The sequence below is a fragment of the Caretta caretta genome, chromosome 22, assembly GCF_965140235.1.
Source record: "Caretta caretta isolate rCarCar2 chromosome 22, rCarCar1.hap1, whole genome shotgun sequence".
Taxonomy (NCBI): domain Eukaryota; kingdom Metazoa; phylum Chordata; order Testudines; family Cheloniidae; genus Caretta; species Caretta caretta.
The window spans coordinates 22,182,345-22,200,682 of NC_134227.1; the positions used below are offsets into that span (position 1 = coordinate 22,182,345).

The 18,338-nt window shown below is 42.5% G+C and overlaps 1 protein-coding gene across 7 annotated transcripts in view; it reads right to left on the reverse strand.

The window, feature by feature from the left end:
- SIK3 (SIK family kinase 3) overlaps positions 1–18,338 on the reverse strand; it is a 152,218-nt gene that overhangs the window by 46,474 nt on the left and 87,406 nt on the right. For all 7 annotated transcript variants that reach the window (XM_048827167.2, XM_048827172.2, XM_048827171.2 and 4 more), the window contains exon 4: positions 6,256–6,417. In XM_048827167.2, the coding sequence (XP_048683124.2) occupies positions 6,256–6,417 (162 nt within the window). The remainder of the gene's footprint in view (positions 1–6,255; positions 6,418–18,338) is intronic.

Consider the following 18,338-nt stretch of genomic DNA (forward strand, 5'->3'; position numbering starts at 1 on the left):
GCTAGGATTGTCCAAATGGCCTTGGGAACTCAGCTCTAACCCCTGGGGGTCCTCTGACAATCCCAGCCTACATGCAGAACATGCACATTGCTATGTGGCGCATACAGGCTCAGGCCACGTATGCGAGTGACAGGTGGGTGAGAACTCAATGACATGGAATAGCTCAGACACAAACAATAGGTATGAACAAATCAGAGAATCAGCTGTCTCAGTACTCCACCCAGTACTGATGGCAGATTTTAAATGCCAGCACCTCTCTGCTCACAGTACATTTTTAATACATTTTTTTCCCCAAAGAACATCTTAAATCAGAGCATCTCATTTGACAGAAGAAACACTTGTTGAATAACTTAGGTCTAGTAGGACTTTTAGGTGGCTTCAAATAGATTTGGTCCTAGTTGAACACCTAACCAGATATTGTAGAAACAGTGATCATAACTGTCTCTTCTACCAAGGATATAGTCTCAGGCACATATGTAACTGGGGCTAAAAACACCACAAATGCCTCTTTGCTTCAACAGCAGGATCAGGAAGCTCACGGTTGCAAGCCTTTGCTGCTACTCTTGAACCAAAATTATCAGTACAACAAACAGAAGAAATGACTCAGGACTCTGGAGTCAGACATGTAGGTAAGGCAGCCAGCTGGAGCCTAGGAGTTCATTTTGCATTGTGGCTAGGTTTCAGAGGGGGAAAGAGCTCACTTTGAAGAGCTTCCTCTTTGCACAGCATTTCAGACCCCACCATGATCTGTGGTGAACTAGAATCAGATGGCTCTCTTTGATATGAAGTCCTGCAAAACAGCTGGAAATAGTTTTCCAGAACCCACCTGTGCTTAATGAACTGAGGTCAAATGTGGGGAGGAAACAGTCTTCTTAAAGCTGTGTGGAGCAAGGAAGGAATATCTGTGTGTGTGAGGATTTTAAAAGCAAAACACTGTTTTTTAAACAAACATACTTATAGTCTATGAGCACTGCCACAGACTAAGGAAAAATACCTGTTTGCCTACAGATCCACCAACCAGAGCACAACCAGGACGCTCGCTGTCCACAAACAGAAGGAAAGGGAAAACCCTTACAGAGCACTCTTACCACTGGTTAGGACTGAATGTAGCCACAGCAGCTGGGAGAAGGGGTCTTAGGAAAGCCATTTTTATTATCTGAATCAGCTAGCAGTTAACTAACCCAATGGCTAGCACGGCAGAGGAAACGCTGCAATAGGCCAGGAGGGGGAACTCCAAGATGGATTAACTGTGATATTTTCTAGCTCCATTTCCACAGAGCACCAGAACTAGAACCAGAAGGGGACATAACATCTGTACAAATAACTGGCTTTTGCCTTCAGAAGATGGAAGAGGCTGAGGATGCATTCTTGTTAAGCGATGGCCTTACAGATGAGATCCTCTTCTGAAAGTGGCTCCCAGGAAGGCCCAGGGGTTTACCAAGTGTCGCAACCCCTGGATAAACTTTTTGATTGCAAGCAAAGAGAAGCACATTGCCAAAAACTTCTGACTCTCACCCTTTGAGAAGATACACTGCAGAAAAACCCTCCATGGGAAGAAGAAAGCTAGGCAGGAAGGCAGAAACAACATTTGCAGGCTTAAGAACATGCTTTCTGTTCACCTGCAAGTGAGAATAGCCACACTGCCAACTTCCAGTCATTGCTACTGCATTTTACTTAATGGCAGTTACTTAACAGTATTGCACTTACCAATCTGTAACCATAAAAAGAACACAAAGCCACATACAAAAGCCCATTACAGAATCAATCATAGAATCATAGGACTGGAAGGTACCTTGAGAGGTCATCTCGTCCAGTCCCCTGCACTCATGGCAGGACTAAGTATTATCTAAACAATCCCTGACAAGTGTTTGTCTAACCTGCTCTTAAAAATCTCCAAGAATGGAGATTCCACAACCTCCCTAGGCAATTTATTTCAGTGCTTAATCACTCTGACAGTTAGGAAGTTTTTCCTAATGTTCAACCTAAACCCCCGCCCCCTGCAATTTAAACCCATTGCTTCTTGTCCTATCCTCAGAGGTTAAGAAGAATAATTTTTCCTCCCTCCTCCTTGTGACAACCTTTTATGTACTTGAAAACTGTTATGTCCCCTCTCAGTCTTCTCTAGACTAAACAAACCCAATTTTTTCAGTCTTCCCTCATAGGTCATGTTTTCTAGACCTTTAATCATTTTTGTTGCTCTTCTCTGGACTTTCTCCAATTTGTCCACATCTTTTTTTAAATGTGGCGTCCAGAACTGGACACAATACCCCAGTTGAGGCCTACTAAGTGCAGAGTAGAGCGGAAGAATTACTTCTCTTGTCTACAACACTCCTGCTAATACATCCCAGAATGATGTTCATTTTTTTGCAACAACATTACATTGTTGACTCATTTTGCTCGTGCTCCACTATGACCCCCAGATCCCTTTCCACAGTACTCCCTCCTAGGCAGTCATTTCCCATTTTGTATGTGTGCAGCTGATTGTTCCTTTCTAAGTGGAGTACTTTGCATTTGTCCTTATTGAATTTCGTCCTATTTACTTCAGACCATTTCTCCAGTTTGTCCAGATCATTTTGAATTATAATCCTATCTCTAAAGCACTTGCAACACCTCCCAGCTTGGTAGCGTCCACAAACTTTATAAGTGAACTCTCTATGCCATTATCTAAACCATTGATGAAGATAGTGAACAGAACTGGACCCAGAACTGACCCCTGCGGGACCCCACTCTCGCCCTTCCAGCCTGACTGTGAACCACTGATAACTACTCTCTGAGAATGGTTTTCCAATCAGTTATGCACCCACCTTATAATAGCTCCATCTAGGTTGCATTGCCCTAGTTAGTTTATGAGAAGGTGATGCGAGACAGTATCAAAAACTTTACTAAAGACAAGATATACCACATCTACCGCTTCCCCCTATCCACGAGGCTTGTTACCTTGTCAAAGAAAACTATCAGGTTGGTTTGACAAGATTTGTTCTTGACAAATCCATGCTGACTGTTACTTATCACCTTCTTATGTTCTAGATGTTTTATTCCTTAGATATTTTTAAGGTCAGGCTTGACAAAGCCCTGGCTGGGATGATTTAGTTGGGGACTGGTCCTGCTTTGAGCAGGGGGTTGGACTAGATGATCTCCTGAGGTCCCTTCCAACCCTGATATTCTATGATTCTATGTTTGCAGATTGATTGCTTAATTATTTGCTCCATTCATTCCGCTTATAGAGCAATAGGAGCTCACTGGGAAGTTCACACTGGCAGGATCTGGGGAGTTTCCCATTACCCTCCAATGAGTGATTTGCAAGTTCCTGTAAAACTGCAGAAGCTGGAGATCGCTTTGCACATAATGCCAAAGATCAGCCATAATGCACTTCAACAATACTAACCATCTCACAGAACGCTGCTTCCCACAGAGCTACACAAGCAGCACAAAAGGAACTACACAAAACACCACCCCTTCGCTTCCTTTTTATCTTGTATACTTTGAGAGGCAGTGTAGTCTGGTATTCAGAACAGGGGACTGGGAAACAGGATTTCTGGATTCTATTTCCAGCTCTGCCAGTGACACTGTCTCCCTGGATAGGTCACTTCAGCTTTCTGTGCCTCGGTCCAGGTCTCTGAAATGAAGAAAGAACAGACCTACCATATGCAGGCTTGGGAAGCCCTTTGAAACACTCAGTTGAGGGGAGCTACAGAAGTAATATCTGCCTCACAGGGAAGAGGTTTTTAATTTAGAGATTGTTAAAGTAAGGCTTGGAAGTAAGGTTCTGCTTATCTTTCATCTTGTCTGTACAGTTCTATGTATTTCTGAAGTATTCTTTCTGGGGGGTCCTGCAAGAAAAAAAAGATCAGCTGCTACCACTTTTTGTTCTTGACAGAACAGAATCACCAGTGTCAAATTATAATTGATGGGGTCTAGGGACAAAACTAACTACTTGGAAAATCCTGTACTGTAAATCAGCTTTTCCAGGCTGTTCTTCAAATCACTACCAAGTCTCCCTGCCAAGTAAAACAACACTACCACATGGGTGGGAACTATCTTCTAGACCATTCTGGGAGCAGAGATTGGGAAGGAGAATAGTTTCCAGCTTCCTTAGGTTTAAATAAAAAAAAAAGTTTCCACAATTTTCAAACATTCACATAACTTGTCAGCATGTTCATATGGACATTTCTTCAGGGAATCCAGCCGCATTTCAGATTCTGCCAAAGTTACTTCTGAAGAGCTTTTTAAAAAGAATTGTACATGCAGGAATTTTTCCCACTCATCATAAAAGAGGAGGCCTAAAATCATTTGTAAGTGTATTTGCACACGGCAGACATAAGAATATACATCAATCATAAATAAGGCTATGATTTTGTCACGCATTTTTAGTTAATTTCGTGGTAGAGGTGCGGGGGAGGGGGGAGAAGGGGATACCCTCTAGTCATGGAAAGTCCACCCCCAGAGGGGTGTTGGAACATGAGCCCAGCCCTGTAGCAACACCTCTGGCTCCCTGCTCCAAGCATTGTGATGTATGCAGGTTTGGGCTGTTCACCTTTCCGTCTCCATCAGCCTGCCACTCACATGCCACTGTCTGCTCTAAGAATAATTTTAATTCTAAATAGCGATAAGCAAAAAGACTAGGAACAACATATTTGTAAAGAAAGTTAAATTCCTCTACCACACTTGTGACCAAAATACTGCGATTTAAACCTAGAAAATGTACATCTTGAGATGCTGGTTCAATAAAAAGAAGTTACTAAACTTGGTAAATCAGGTCAGTATTAAAATTGCTCCAGACTGACTAGTTCCATGCCAAGTCACAGCCTGAAGCAAGTTTCAGTCAAGTTATAAATCCTTCTAAAATGGGTTCTATAATTAAAATGCTGACAAACCTTTCACTATTTCAGCTCTGCCAGGTACTACAATACGGATATTCACCTAGCCACTGAAAAGGAAAATACACACACACACGCGCACACTATAGAGGGGAAAAATAAATACACAGGGAAGAAGAGAAAGGAATCATTCACATCGGACAGCAATCATATGTGCCACCACCAGAGCAGCTGTTAGCATTACACTCCGGCCACTGGGCTAGGAGAGAAAGATGAAACTGAGGCGCTCTCCATGGATGCCTATTTATCAGGACAGCATGGAGCTCTTTCCACAACTTTGGCATTTGCTGGGATCCATGCATCAATGGAACTAAATGGATCGCTATTAGCCGTCCCAAAGGGAAAGCCTATATGGCGAGGTGGCCAAATGGATACAAGACCTGCTTTTGTTTTGAGCAGACATTCACCATTCACATGTATCTATGTGACATTAAGGACTAGTTGGTGTATCCTGATCTAAGCCCAGAGACTTTAGGCCGTAGACTGAGCTCAGCCTCTCTGGCAGCAAATCTGTGGAGCTGGACAGAGCAGACATTTTCATACGGGGAAGCAATACAGACGTGAAGGTCTGCGCTGAAACAGTTTAGAGAGTGCCTGAAACACGGGCTTTACTGGCAGCCAAGCTAGCTGCAAAATATTCACCCATTCTACCAGGACTTATTGATGCATGCCAGAACAATAGAGGCACCTATCATTGTGCAACGAGCCCGTTGCTGGAAACGTGTACGTGGCCTTATTGGATCGTCTTCAGCTTTCCGCTCCGTTCTTGATATACTGCTAAGCGAGACACTACTGGGGTGATTTTCTCTCCTCCACACAAATAGAAAGGAATTGATCAAAATCTCTTTACTTTCTCTTACCTCTCTACCCCTAAACTTTGTCATCTTTATTTTTCCACACTCCCTGCCTCTCACTCACCTTGCCTCACTTCAGAGAAACCCTAAACTGACAACAGGACCCAGCCTCGAGGTCAGCCTCTAGTTGTGTCTCGCCCATTGGAAAGGGGATTGGAACACCATAGCTTTTGTAACACCAGGCCTGCCTGCAGAGTAAAAGCCCAGTCTTTACCAGCATGAAGCGGGATATAAATCAACATTCTATAATTTATCAGAGTAGCCGCCATGTTAGTCTGCATCCATAAAAACAATGAGGAGTCCAATGGCATCTTAAAGACTAACAGGTAATCTGCTAGTCTTTAAGGTGCCACCGGCCTCCTCATTACTCTATCATTTGCTGGCTTTGAGCCGAGCAGAAATCTTAAGTTTCCTTTAACTGAACTGTGCTTCCTTCTTTCTGACTAGCATAAACAGCAAGTGCCTCCGTTTAACAACTTCTAACAGCGGTTGCCTTCCTCCCCCTCCGCTAGCCCCCAGCTCACCTGCTATTTTGATGTTTAGGTTAGCGTCCAGCAGCAGATTCTCTGCCTTCAAGTCTCTGTGAACGATGTTACAACAGTGACAAAAGTGGACAGCAGCTACAATCTGCTTGAACTTTCTCCGGGCTTCTTTCTCAGCCATCCGTCCATGGGCTACCAGGTGATCTGTAGGGGACCAGAAAAGAAAAAATGGTTATGGGCTCAGGAAAGACAGGCAGGAAATGGGCATCTGGTGTACAGCTAACAAGAGACGTAGAGGAAGAAAAATAAAACGAGCAGTATTTCACCGTGACATCATCTCCCTCCATTAAGTAGTAAAAGCTTCAGTCTAATTAATGCTTATGTTACTGGAGAGTGCTAAAACTCACTCCGAGGATAGAAGAGCATTTTTCAGCTACAAGGGGCAAGTTTTCATGGGACAGATGATACTCAGAACTAAAGACTAACTCCTGCACTTACACACACATCAGAGGAGGAAAGGAAGAAACCACCCAGCAAGGGGTTGGGCCTAGTCCGGGGTTCTCCTGACTCAACGGGTGCAAGATTGGGAGTTGTGTTAGGGCTAATAAATGGTGTCATTACTCATGCTGTCTGCAAGGCAAGAGAAGTGTCAGAAGACTGGAGATTGGTCTGCATTTAGATAACTACACTCAGCTGTACAAGTAAAGATACATTTTGGAAGTATTAAACCTCCTGTACAAGGCTCAATCCAATCTCTATTAGAGACCAAGATACCATTTAACGTGTGTGTGGGGTAGACTGGCAGACATTTCCCTACAGAACCATTTGGTGCTGGCCAGCATCAGAAACAGGATCCTAAACTGCATGGACCTTAGGAATTGCCAGACTAGATCAGATCCATTTTCTTACAATATAAAGGTTCATATTTTATCAACAGGATTCTAGTGACTAAACCCTACAACACAGAGGAAGAATAGGAATACAACTCCCTAATGTATGCCCAGATGTATTTCAGGAAGTGTTGCAAAAATGAAGTGAGGGACATTTTAAAATGTGTATCCAGGAATTTGCCACCCTGTACTTTAAATGCTTGCTCAAATGTCTAGGTGTTTGCTGTTTTAATAAGTGACATTCATGTTTTTTATATATCTGCACAAGTGTCATGGAGTAAGACTTTCTGCATATCTAATTCATTACTGCAAAAGTCAGGTAAATACTGCTCCTGGAGAAAGTCTGAGTACTTAGACATTTTGTTGGAATATTACCTTAATTTGTTTTAAAAAATAATTTCATTTCAATGTAACATCTGCTGAAGCCGGCCTTGTTGTTGAAAACGTCCTGTCCAAGTACTGACCCAACTGGACCCTACTTTGCTGATAAGATCAGAATGGGAAGCGGCATAACTGCAAGCTAAATCAGTACACTTTACATTTAAATACCTTTACAAGGCCAGAGCTTTAAAAAGACAGGATTTATCCCAAGAGCAATTGTGTCAAACTACTTGGTTCTCAGTTTTGGAGAGAGAATTTCAACTGGCAGAAATACAAACCCAAATCCACAGGCCTAGCCAAGTACTCTGACGCTTCTCTACAAGCGTGCACATGGGCAGGAAAGGTGGACAATGAGATGGAGAAAGCAGCTAGATTATTGTAGGTAATTGAGTCTGTCAAGGGCAAGTATCTCTCAAGAACCTAAGAGAGATTTCCCTGAGGCTGCGCCAAGCAAAGCAGTATTCAAAATCTACCTCTTCTATTTTATTACAGCAGCAGTTCTCAGTCTGTGACCCATGGATCATTCAGTGTCCACAGAGCACCTGGGGACAGTCTGAACACCTGGCAGGTTATACTATGCTGGCTCCACCTCCTTGCTTCTATCTTCTACTACAGGCATTCCATGCTCATCTAGGTAATTGAGGAGACAGAGAGGAAACAAGAGCCAGAGCCTCCATCAGAAGCATTAGAAATAAGGAAGCAGTTTCCTAATATTCCTTTGCTCTGTGAGGAATGGCCCTAGGTGTTGCATGATTTGCAAATGGGGTAGGAGGAGTTTCCCACAAGGGGACCACGCTATGAAAAAGCATGAGGAATCCTGGTTTAAGGCACACTAACCAAATATCCCAATATTTACAAGTTGTCATGTTTCCCTTACAAATGGGAAGAGCAACTCCACACACAACCCTATACCATTATCCTAACTTGGGCCCATTCTCTATCTACAATAGCATGCATTAGGAACAACTACACAATAATGCATCTATTTCATGTGTTTCAGATTTAAAAAGCTGGCAGATAGCTACTGCTTGAGATATGAAAAAGTTACCGTAAATTAACACTAAGTGAGCATACAGTTCATCGCACCTACTGAAAACAAGCTACTACCTCAAATTCTGAAACATTTGGAGCATTCATTCACTAGCTGGACTTCAACTTTAAAGTTGTAACTTTCTTGGTTCAAAACAATAAGAAAGTTAAGGACATGCCCATTATCTTTCATATCGTCCAGGTTAGCTACATAGCACTTTAGGCCATAGTGGGGCTAAAAATCAAGTTATGGAACAGATTAACCAAGCACCAAACAAAACCCATGAGTACTTTTTCTTCTTACTCCTGTCTCTATATACTTGAGAGAACATATAACTGTTAACACCTAGAAGCCTTGAGAAGGAATTCAGAAAGAGTGTGATAGGCTACCGGAATGCTCTCCAATCCCCCACCCCCATGAAGCAGGGTGCCAGAATCACACAGTCTTTGAAAGAAGACAGAAATCACTGACCTCTTGTAATGATGCTTTATGAATGTACAATGCAAAGAAATGTAACAAATGAAGACTCAACATCACATCCTCCCGCATTTCGAGAGGCCATTTATTTTAAGTGAGCTGCTGATTTGACCTCAAAAGGCCCCAAGCCCAAGGCCTGATTGCTTCAATATATTTTACTTCATAAACTGCATTAAATCGGAGAGCTTGAAAGAGAAGTCCGTTCTAGAGAATAAATACAAACCACTTCTGAAGGTTTCCCATCAGGTGGCTGCTTTGCCAAACCACCCATTAATTAAAATACCAGAGACATAATTGTCTTACAATAAATACTAATTACAAAGATACATCAAAGCACTTCTACTTGCTTCTGATGAAGAGTAATTAATTTCTTTTGGGGCTGATTTCTAAGGCAGTTGGATAGAGTTGGATTAATTCCCCCCCAAAAAATTGCTATTTAAGTTTAATTTATTCCTACAGCCATGCATGTAGTAAGCACATCTGCAGTGTCCCCTATTACGATGTGACCCTTCAAACATTTCCTACCAAGTGCAGTGCCTATTACCACATGTAGTCCCACAGATCCCATTAAGCACTATGCTTTACAGTAGATTCTTTACTCATGTGAGTTGTCACATTGACAAATGGAGCCTGGTTCAATGTAAACACTCCCATAGTTTTCAACAGGCTATGGATCATGTCCCAAGCAAATCAAATCACTCATGTGCTTCAGTCTTTGCAGGATTGGGAACATCATTTGCAAATGTAGTAAACACACCTGATAATGCAAAACTCCAGATTCTGGTCTCTCAACACTGAAAATCCACAAGAGAATTTTAAAAGGGTTCTCAAGCATTTTTGCAAGGTTCCCATGAACATATTATGCTCTATCCAGATTCAAATACCAATGAGGATGAAAACATGCAAGAACAGAAACTGTATTTTGGTCATTGTTAAAACCACATTTCACAACCTAGAAAGCAATTGCCATTTCAGGACTTCTGTTTGTACTGATTTCAGCTCTTCTAATCAGGTTCTAAGAAATTTAATCAATCTTAACTATATCAACCAGGTAATACCACTTATAAACAGACTGGAGGGATGACAGGACTTGTAATTTAAGACCATAGTTTGTTTATTAACACAGATTTTGGGATGGAGTTTGGGATTGCACAAGAGGCAGTCTCCTATCACCCCACGATCAGGTCAGCTTCTGCTATGGACAACTGCCATCTTTACCGTTTGTTTTTCAGCTTGCTTAGGCATCATTTCTCAGAACTCTACCCAAACATTCAGATTTACTCACACATTTTGGTTTAATGAACACTTCAGAGTTTGATTCTCAGATGAAACTCCCCCAGACCTGTCGGCACACATAGCACTGTCTCCTCTTTCAGCACGTACCGCTTCATTAGACTGCACAAATTCCTTTAGACTTAGATGTGAAATTTCACTTCCACTAAGAAAGCCAGAGTGGAGGCCCATCCCTGAGCTTTGCACATAGGCACTGCATTTGCAGACATGCTGCACAGGCTCTAGAAGAATAAAAACAATGAAGCTACAGAATACTTCACATACCACTGAAGGCAACTGTATTCTGAGATTAACCACTGCCAGCTTAGTCTGCAGAACATCTCTTGGACAAGGCAGGTCACAGATGCCTGAACCTTGAACTGGGGGCCCAGCCACCTTACTCCCAAGTGCATCAAGTCCAGAAGCAGAGGCTCTTGCTGCTGAGTTCCAAGCATTCAATGTTATCCTCAAGTGCGGTCTTCTGACCACAAAGCCATGTGTGACTCCACTTCAGGTTCTTCTCTACAAGGATCTGCCCTTCAGAGCTCTAATATCAAGAGACCAATCCTGCTGCTGCTGACAAACAGAGACAGGATCAGGCCCCAAGGGAAAACGCATAAGGCACAGCATTGGTACTCAGCAAATTCCATTCCTGGGTCATCTATCACACAGAGGACATGTGACACTTTAATAAAGTGTGCAGGGTACCTGGAGACCCTGTGATAAAAAGGTCTTAGAGCCTGACCTTCTAGCCAACCCCCTTTCAGTGACTGGCACATCAGGAGTGTCATCTTAATTTGTATAATGGTAGCACCTAAAGCTCAGGGTTCACTTGTGCTAGATGTTGTACACATAGTGAGAGACAGTCTCTGCCCCAAAGAGCCCACAATCTCAACAGACCAGATAGACCCAGGACAAGAGCAGAGACAGAGACACAGAGGTCAAGTGACTCACACAAGGTCACACAGCAGTTTGGTTCCAAGGCCACAAGCCTCCTCACTCCCAATCCAGTATCCTGCCCACTGATCATGCTGCCTCAGACAGTTTTCCCTTAAAAGTACAAAACACCACTACACGGACTCCACCAGTGTGGCACGCATTACTGTTACATCCGCTAAAAAGCCTTTCAATTAAGATTAGGGGTGGGAATACTCTCCCTCTCCACTTCCTCCCCCGCCGCCCCAGTTTGCTTACTCTATGCATTTAACAGCATTTTGAGTAGTCAGTTTCATCCTTTCCCCTGCATAGCCAGTCCATTTCCTGTTTTGTGGTTGGTCTGAGAGAGAATCTTTCTGAAGTGATTGCAAACATCACAGCCACTGGCAGGGAGACTCAGGAACAGGTGGGATCTGAGACTCTTTAACTCACCCTTTCAAACCAAAGTGGATAGTATGCATTTAAACACATGAACATCTCTACTAATATTCTGAAACATGAATGCCCTGCCCTTCCAACTTGCACTCGCTCTCACGGACCTCTTGTTGCATTTCTAGAGAAAAGGCTAGGAATGTTTTTAACTGAGCCAGTTTAGATAGTCTGTGTCTGAGACTCCATGCAACACAGGAATCCGGTAGTTCTAAAAGCCACGTTCTCCCTCATGAACTGCAGGTCTATCAGCACTCAAGCACAGGGATTCCTTCAGAACTGTGAGCCTTTGGGCAATGTGCCAGGCGCAGCTACGTAAGCCATGCCTCAATAGCTCCCTTCTTCTGGGAGCTCCTTCAGCACCTTGGTTACCTTGAGTAAAGACAGGCTCCCTTTCCTGCCCTTTCGCTTTTGAGGGCATTCCACTCTCTGCAGAAAACCCAGTCCCCTTCCAGCCATTTTCATAGCCAGCACGCTCAAGACATTCTGCGTTTGTGGCTGATACAAGAAACACCCTCTTGATTGCACTACAAGAGCTGCTAACTCAGGTGTATTTAAGTTCCTTCCATTTCCCAGGACATTCCACTGACTTTCAGTCAATATGCAAGAAAATGCTTTGATGACATTTTTAGCCTAACTGCAGGAATGAGCATCTTGGATTATCGGCACTAAAGAGGCGAACCAAGTTAGGTTTTCTACACAGCGGAACATGCTTTAAGTGAAGTATATTAACGTATAAAACTATATTGTCAAGCAGTGCTTGTTAGAGTAACTGTCACTGGTTACGGTGCCCCTCAATGGGATTTTACAAAGCAGATTGAATAATTCTAGAGGAGTATAATGAGGGGCATTCTGAATCAGAACAAAAAAGAGAAGCAGAGGCAATCTAGATGCCAAATTATGTTTTATTTGAAATCCACTGGGGTACAGTACAAATCAACAAAGTGGGGAATAGTCACCAGTAAATCAGAGTTAGTTGTTTTAGCAGGAGCTACTATTTAGGTTTATCATAAACTACTGTAAATTATTACTGTTATCTCCTGTATCATAGAATATCAGGGTTGGAAGGGACCTCAGGAGGTCATCTAGTCCAACCCCCTGTTCAAAGCAGAACCAATCCCCAACTAAATCATCCCAGCCAGAGCTTTATATACTGTCATCTTAATTCAACTCACTTTGTTGGTACAAATTTATATTTATGAAATAACAGAATTTTGAATGAGAAGATACAATGCATTAGAACATAAACCGCCGAGTTATATGCTCCCTATTCAGTTTCTCAGTTTTCAGCCTCTGTAAGCCCAGAGTTTGGAGGACAAATTCTTAGGTTGTTTAGTTATAGCTTGAGCAATTGTCTGGTGCAATTTTTATTTACTGTTGTGAGTTCCAGCTTAAATAAAGACATGTATGCTTTGATCCAACATGTTGGCTTCTTGACTCAACATTTATCCTTCACGCCTTTCTGTCTCATAGTCCACCCTCCACCTCCCGACAAATTTCTGTATTCCTGTCGCTTCACCTTGTATGCCTTACGATACCATCTGGGCATTGTGTTTTACAATCCTTACTGTTTTCTTACTTCTGCTACAGCACACTTCCTCCTTATTTCTTGTCCGTTTCTCTTTCATTACAGTTTATCTTTTATTATAGCTTATTTCCTTCATATTTCATTCTTGCTTTATCTTTCTCTCCGTTTTCTGTTTTTCTAAAAATTTCTTAGTTAACTGAAGAGTCTCTAAGTAATTTTCCTTCTCATTTAACTGCACTGTTCTTCCTTTCTGTGTTCCTCTTTTCCCCGAATAGCACTGTCTTCTCTCCTTCTGGGTACTGTCCCTACTATTTCTACTATCTGTCTTTCCTGTCCCTTCTGAAGTGGACTTTCTCCCTTTCAGCTCTGTTCCTGGCATCCCAGTGACCCAATTCAGCCCCACTGTCCCTATCCTCTGGCTCCCCACTTCCTGCACCCCTTCTTTTCTGATGCCAGTTACTGATTCACTGGCTACTGGCCTCTCCCCCAACTCTAGGCAGCCTTCATCCAGCTGTTTCCACTACTATGCTGCCTGTTTGGAGCTGTGCTGGGGTAGGGAACAGAAAGGCACTCTGCCACCTCCTCTCTGCCATGGATTTCTTTTTTTCCCCAAAAAACAGCCCTGGGCTCAAGTTCACCCCAGTTCCACTGCCCAGAAACCCTTGAAGTTCTCCAGGCAGACCTTGAACCCACCCAGAGCAGCTGGCTCCCTTTTCTAAAAAGAGAGAAACAATTTGAGGCTGCTTCTGAGCAGCCAACTTGTGCTGCTCCCATTGCACATTTGGCCCAACAGCCTCCAGTACCAGTGAGGCATTCACTAGCATGTGTGAGCTTACTGATGATGCTCAGAACCCTTCTGGGACGGCCTGGGTTGCTGTTCTGTGTGCCAACTGCAGGCTCATTCCATGGAGGAAGCAGCTTGCATCACTCAGCAGCTACCTCTGGATGGGTTGACGGGCAGACAGGCTCTGAACGGTCAGTGGTTCACCCAGGAGAACTGTAGCTCACACATTACCGCCCTCCCCATACACAGCAGCTCTCCTCCCCCCCCGTGGTTATCAGTCCCTTATCCATTGTGCGCTCTCTCCCAGGCTAAATGAGCATCCTTCCCTTAGCCAAGGCATCTCTGCATTCCAGTGCTTATTAGACAATAACCCATTCTCCTTCAATCGCTGCCCTAGAGTTTCCATTTTTTTCCACTAATTCCATATTTTTTCAAGTCTCCTTCATTTCCTATATGATTTCTCAACACACAGTATTCAATTTGTCATAATGACCAATTAGAAACAAAACGTCCTCAGATAGATGTAGCTAATTCCAGCCATGTGAGCACTCTGAAGGAGTGTAATAAACTGGATAAAAAAAACCTTTTAGGAAAACAAATCAGTTGCAAAAATGTTTTTCATAGAAAAACAAAGTAAATATCAGTCACTGAGATAAATCCTATTAATCAGAACACAAGCTTGTAACTGGAAAAGTCAGACAGTTCCAAAGTATTCCGCCATATCATCCACCTATCTTACGTCAACAAATAAGATGACCATGGATAAGGGCACAAGACCTGGGGGGTTGGGTTTTAGCCCTGGTTCTGCCGATGACATGCTCAGAACCTGGGAAAGTCACTTCTCTCTGTGTGCCTCAGTTTCTCTGTTTGTAGAGTGGGGATAATGATATTTCACCAGCTTTAGAAATTGCTGTGGAGATCTGCTGATGGCAAGCCCCATGTAAGAGCTAGGTATTATTAATAGTAAATATTTGAAGAAAAGAATCTTGTGAGTTATTTTAAGCTAATCTCTTAACTTCATTTTTGTAATTGAGGGTTGCAGAGTATTTCTTTTGGTTAATATTAACGAGTAAATAACTGAAACATGTGTTTAGACTATTATCTGTTTGACCTCTCAGGTAAAGGAATGCTGTCAAGACTGGTGGAACAAAACCGTGACCTACCTTTAAGAGATACATGTATTTGTTCACACTGTCAAACTGCCACCTTATGTGCATACGAAACGTGTACGGGGCACAAAACACAATGATGTGCTTTGCAGTGCTTTGACCCTACAACAAACCACAAGCAGCTCTCCATCATTCCCACTCACTGTTGTGCCTGGCTGGTTTCATTTTGAAATGAATGATCACATCAATCTCAGCTGAATTAAAGACCTCGTTTACATGTGGGCCATTTGGAGGGCTTCTCAGAACAGACTGAGCCTGTCTAATGAAAGCTCAAGTCAACGAGTACAGCAGCTCTGGCTGGGGCTAGCCAGGACTATAGTTCTGAAGAGCTAATAAAGGACAAAAAAAAGCTAAGCTTTGAATTTTGACATTCTTGAATACTGACGCCCTTTCGAGCCATACCCATTTACAGAACTTATTACCCCTTTTCCAGTTCAAGAATTGCATCCTATGCTCACTTTGTGTAAAATGTTACATTTTGGAAAACGTCTCAAAATCCATATAAAGACTTCAAAAATCACTTCAAGTCACTTTACATACAGAAAAACCTCCAGTATGCAGACATGTATTATGCAATACCTCAGACATTATGCAACAGAAATGATCCTTATATAGAGCAAGATTTCTCTTTCTTGAAATTTTCTGAATACAGAACATTATGCCCCCTTATTTGGGGGTTCAGTGCAATGGTTTCACTTTAAAACCTAGCTTGTATGGCCACAGATACTCAGAAAGCATCAAACAAGCAATCAAAAATCTCACAACATGGACATTTAGCACAGAGGGGGTCTCCTTGGTGTTGCATAACAGTAGATGTGATTCTTGATGAGGCTGTTCCACCAATGTACCCTGCTGTGATTTTTGCCATGTTATGTGCATGGAAAAATATTCTACTCATACGGCTGTAGGAAGGAAGCGTAGCTCTTGAGATCATGTTAGGACTGCAAGCATGCAGCCTATTCCGAGCCTGCTTACCCACATATTTTGGCTGGATTACCAACGGAAATTAAAAGTCACTTTAAACACTGAATAAGTGAAACCTTTCCCCTTCTCCAAAAACATCTTAGTCTTTTTACAGTAGCTTCACTGTAAATGAATAGCAGGGAGTTATCACTATAGCTGTTGTGAGAAGGAAGACTCCTCCAAAGACGTTCATGACTCCAAAAACGGCAGATACTTAATGAAAGGAAACCTGGTAAGCAAATTTTGCCTACAAAAAGTTCTGTTTTACACCTTCTGATTTCCAGCCTCAGAATGACCCAAAACACAGAGCATAAAGGGATTTGAAGGCAGCCCACAGTACACAGACTATTTCTCTTGACAAAATGAAGATGCAAGATCCTCTTCAGAGTTGTAAATGCTAATGATTGCAAGGAAAGATTGTTTTCCACATGGGCTTCTGTTTGGTTCCCCGCCCCTCCCCACACACACAATAAATTGCTTCTCATGTTAGAACAAAATGTCTCACTGGCTACTTAGGAAACTTTGCTGAGATTCACTCTCTTAGATATAAAGTTGGGAGTTAATGGACCTTGTGTGAAGTTTGAAAACTGCCAGAACCTACTAGATAGAGGTAGAAATTGACATTTACCGTCTAGTACATAACTGACTACTGAATTCATCTGCTGTCAGCCACAAGTGAGGATATAGTACGGGGCAATGTATTGTAAATTAGCAATTCTAATTATCTGAATTTACTACAGCATGAAATATTTTAGAAAACAATTAGATTTTCACTTTCTATTTACTTACAGGGCTATTTTTGTAGCCAACAGAATTCTTCCAAGTCTGCATATGAGCTTGCTAGTACGTACACAGTTCTGGATAAAAGGGAAATACTTGGATTATATCTGCCAAATTCAACAGGAGGAAGGGAGTAAAGAGATATTTTACCTCTTTGCAGTGATCCACAGAAAAGCAAAGCCTCCCACTGTGTGCACGTGAAGAACACACACAATACTTTGCTGTCATTAGCACCTCCTACAAAGAGTAAGCTGAACTTCACAAGTTTGCAGAATTATGGGGCATCCGACACTCCTTAATTAATGGCAACTTATATTTCGAGTAGGAGTTCTCAACCATTTTTTGAATCATGCCCCCACCTTTGCGGTTTTTTGTTTTTTTTTTAAACTTGGAGTCTGCCACCCACCTTAATAATAGTCAAGTATCAGAGGGGTCGCCGTGTTAGTCGGGATCTGTAAAAGCGGCAAAGTGTCCTGTGGCACCTTATAGACTAACAGACATGTTGGAGCATAAGCTTTCGTGGGTGAATCCAATACGTCTGTTAGGTTAGTCTAGGTGCCACAGAACTCTTTGCCGCTTAATAATAGTGAGAAGGATACTGCCACCTAGCGCTGCTAACGCGTTTCTACACCAGAGACCAGGCAGGTTGCCTAAATCAAAATGTAAGTCAAGTGGTACTATAAAAACACCCCAAATCTGTCACTCAGAGTCTCAACGCCACTCACGCAAGTTTGGCCCGGCCACCTGTCCATCATGAATTAGAAGGCTCGCTGTGCCCCCCACCCCCAATTTGAAAATTGCTGCATTGGAGAGATAACAGAAGGCTCAGCCGGACAAAGTTAGGTTTTCAGACAATCTATACTTGTTGATTATCAGTTATAACTTCTTCCCTACTTAAGTTGCCCCTTCTTTGGAGAAACAGGAATCAAAGGAGCAGTGGAGTATAATGGGAGAAGTAATGGATGTAGTTTCTTCCATTATTACTGAGTCATTAGCTATTAATTACAAAGACATTTAGAAAATGTCACGATGTTAGACTTTTTATTTTATTTATTTTTAAAGGCGCTTTTTAGGTTACCAGAACTGTTACCAGCTATTTATCGTTCAATTCTCTGGTTACGTACCCACAGATTTTTGGTTTGCTTTCTCTAAAGGAGGTAGTATTGTCTAGATTAGCAGTTAGAGCAGGGGACAATGCACAGACCAGAGTACTGTCTCAGTCAACATCCCAAGGCCACACAGTGATTTATTCAAGATCTCTGTGCCTCAGCTTCCTCGGCTGTAGGCAGCAAGTAATACTTGCCTACATCCCAAGAGTCCCACAAGGACTTTGAGATCCTTGGATAACAAGTACTATAGAAGTGCCAAGTATTGCTTTACTTGCTGCTGAAACATCTGCCTTCCCTCTCTGACATGTACAAGAATAGCAAGGAAGCTGTTCAGGCAGCAGCTATTGCTTACCACACATTATAGCCCTTCCACATAC